A 1871-nucleotide genomic window follows, 5' to 3' on the forward strand; every position below is an offset into this window, starting at 1 on the left:
AAGTTGAGATCCCAACAATTTACGGAAGTACTAGTGGATTAAAAAACCACTTAGTAAAGAGGTGTAAGTCAAGTCCACTCTACGAAGCAAGGGGGGATGATAAGAGTCAAACTATATTGACGAATGAGACTATGGGGCAAGGAAGTGCATTGGTGCCTCGTACTTTTAATAAAAAAAAAAAAGTGAATTGAAAGTGGCAAGGTATGTGATTGTCGATGAAGTGTCTTTTAGGGCTGTCGAAGGGAAGGGGTTTGTAGAATTATTGCATGAATTACAATCGTGATTCAGAATTCCTGATCGAAAGAAAGTTGCAAGTATGGTTTATGATATTTTCTTAGTTGAAAAAGCTAAGATACAAAGTGTAATTGGCAACCAAAGGGTAAGTATCACTACTGATACTTGGACATCCATTCAAAACATAAATTACATGGCAGTGACAGCTCACTTCTTGGATAGTGATTGGAAGCTACATAAAAGAATAATTAACTTCACTAAAATCACTAGTCATTATGGGGAAGAAATTGGAAAGATGGTTGAGGTTTGTTTGAGAGATTGGGGGATAGAAAAAGTATTTTCAATTGTAGTTGATAATGCTTCATCTAATGACACTGCAATTGATTACTTGAAAAGAAGAATGAAAAGTGAAAATTTATTGTTGTTTGAAGGGAAATACTTGCACTTGAGGTGCGCTTGTTATATAATTAACTTAATTGTTAAGGATGACTTGAAGGAGCTTAATGTTTCAATTAAAGCTATAAAGAATGCAGTTGTTTTTATTCATTCTTCCCCATCAAGATTGAATAAATTTAGGGAATTTGCCATACTAGCCAAGTTCTCTAATACATCAACAGTATCTATGGATGTCAAAACGAGGTGGAATGCAACTTATAAAATGCTTGAAGTTGCATTGAAGTATAGAAGGGTGTTCAAAAGGATGACTGAAGAATGGTTGCCCTTTATGAATTATTTCCATCAAAAAGATGATAAGGGTAAAGAAAGGATTGGGCCTCCAAAAGCTAATGATTGGGAGATGGCAAAGGCTTTTGTACACTTTCTAAAAAAGTTTTATGATGCCACTTTGGAGCTAAGTGCATCAAAAAGTCCTACCTCCCAATTGATTTATCATTCAATGGTTGCACTACAAGTTGAGATTGATAGAAAGAGACATGATGATTCTAATCCAATTCTTAAAGAGGTAGCATGTGCAATGAAGTTAAAGTTTGACAAGTATTGGGGAAATTGGAATAACATGAATCCTTTGATATTTATTGGTAATATTTTGGACCCGAGAAATAAACTTCAAATGATGAAAGTCACAGTCAAAAAATTGGGAGGTACTCCTACAAGTGTCAAAGAGTTTGTTGACAGCATCAAACAAAGCTTAGTAACTTTATGGACGGAGTACAAGGGAATAAATGATATTTTGAATGCTGAGAGTTAAGATATGCAAATAGAGTATGATGATGGATATGGCGGTACTGGTGGTGGTGGTGGACCTAGTGGTGGTCTTTGTGATGAATTGTTTGATGATGTGGAAGCACAAAATAAATAAGAGCAACTTCAAGAGATATCCAATGAAGTGGATAAGTACTTAGCCGATGAGATTGAAAAATGATCAAATCAATCTTTCAATCTTTTGGAGTGGTGGGAAGGAAGTGAAACTAGGTACCCACTTCTTTCAATGATTGCCATGGATGTTTTTTCAATTCCATGCTCAACTATTGCTAGTGAGTTCGCTTTTAGTTTGGGCAAAAGAGTTGTGGATCCTTTTAGGAGCAGTTTGAGTCTTAAAATGGTAGAGGCATTGGTATGCACTAGTGATTGGCTAAGAGCAGAGGAGTTCTCTTTTTGGAAAGATCCAACCATTGATG

The 1871-nt window shown here is 35.8% G+C and overlaps 1 protein-coding gene across 1 annotated transcript; it reads left to right on the forward strand.

Moving 5' to 3' along the window:
- The first annotated feature begins 427 nt into the window (after positions 1-427).
- On the forward strand, positions 428-1441 carry LOC122054722 (zinc finger BED domain-containing protein RICESLEEPER 2-like). Its single transcript, XM_042616160.1, has one exon. The coding sequence runs from the start codon at positions 428-430 to the stop codon at positions 1439-1441; it is 1014 nt and encodes a 337-aa protein (XP_042472094.1).
- Positions 1442-1871: the final 430 nt, after the last annotated feature.

The sequence above is a fragment of the Zingiber officinale genome, chromosome 3B, assembly GCF_018446385.1.
Source record: "Zingiber officinale cultivar Zhangliang chromosome 3B, Zo_v1.1, whole genome shotgun sequence".
Classification (NCBI taxonomy): domain Eukaryota; kingdom Viridiplantae; phylum Streptophyta; class Magnoliopsida; order Zingiberales; family Zingiberaceae; genus Zingiber; species Zingiber officinale.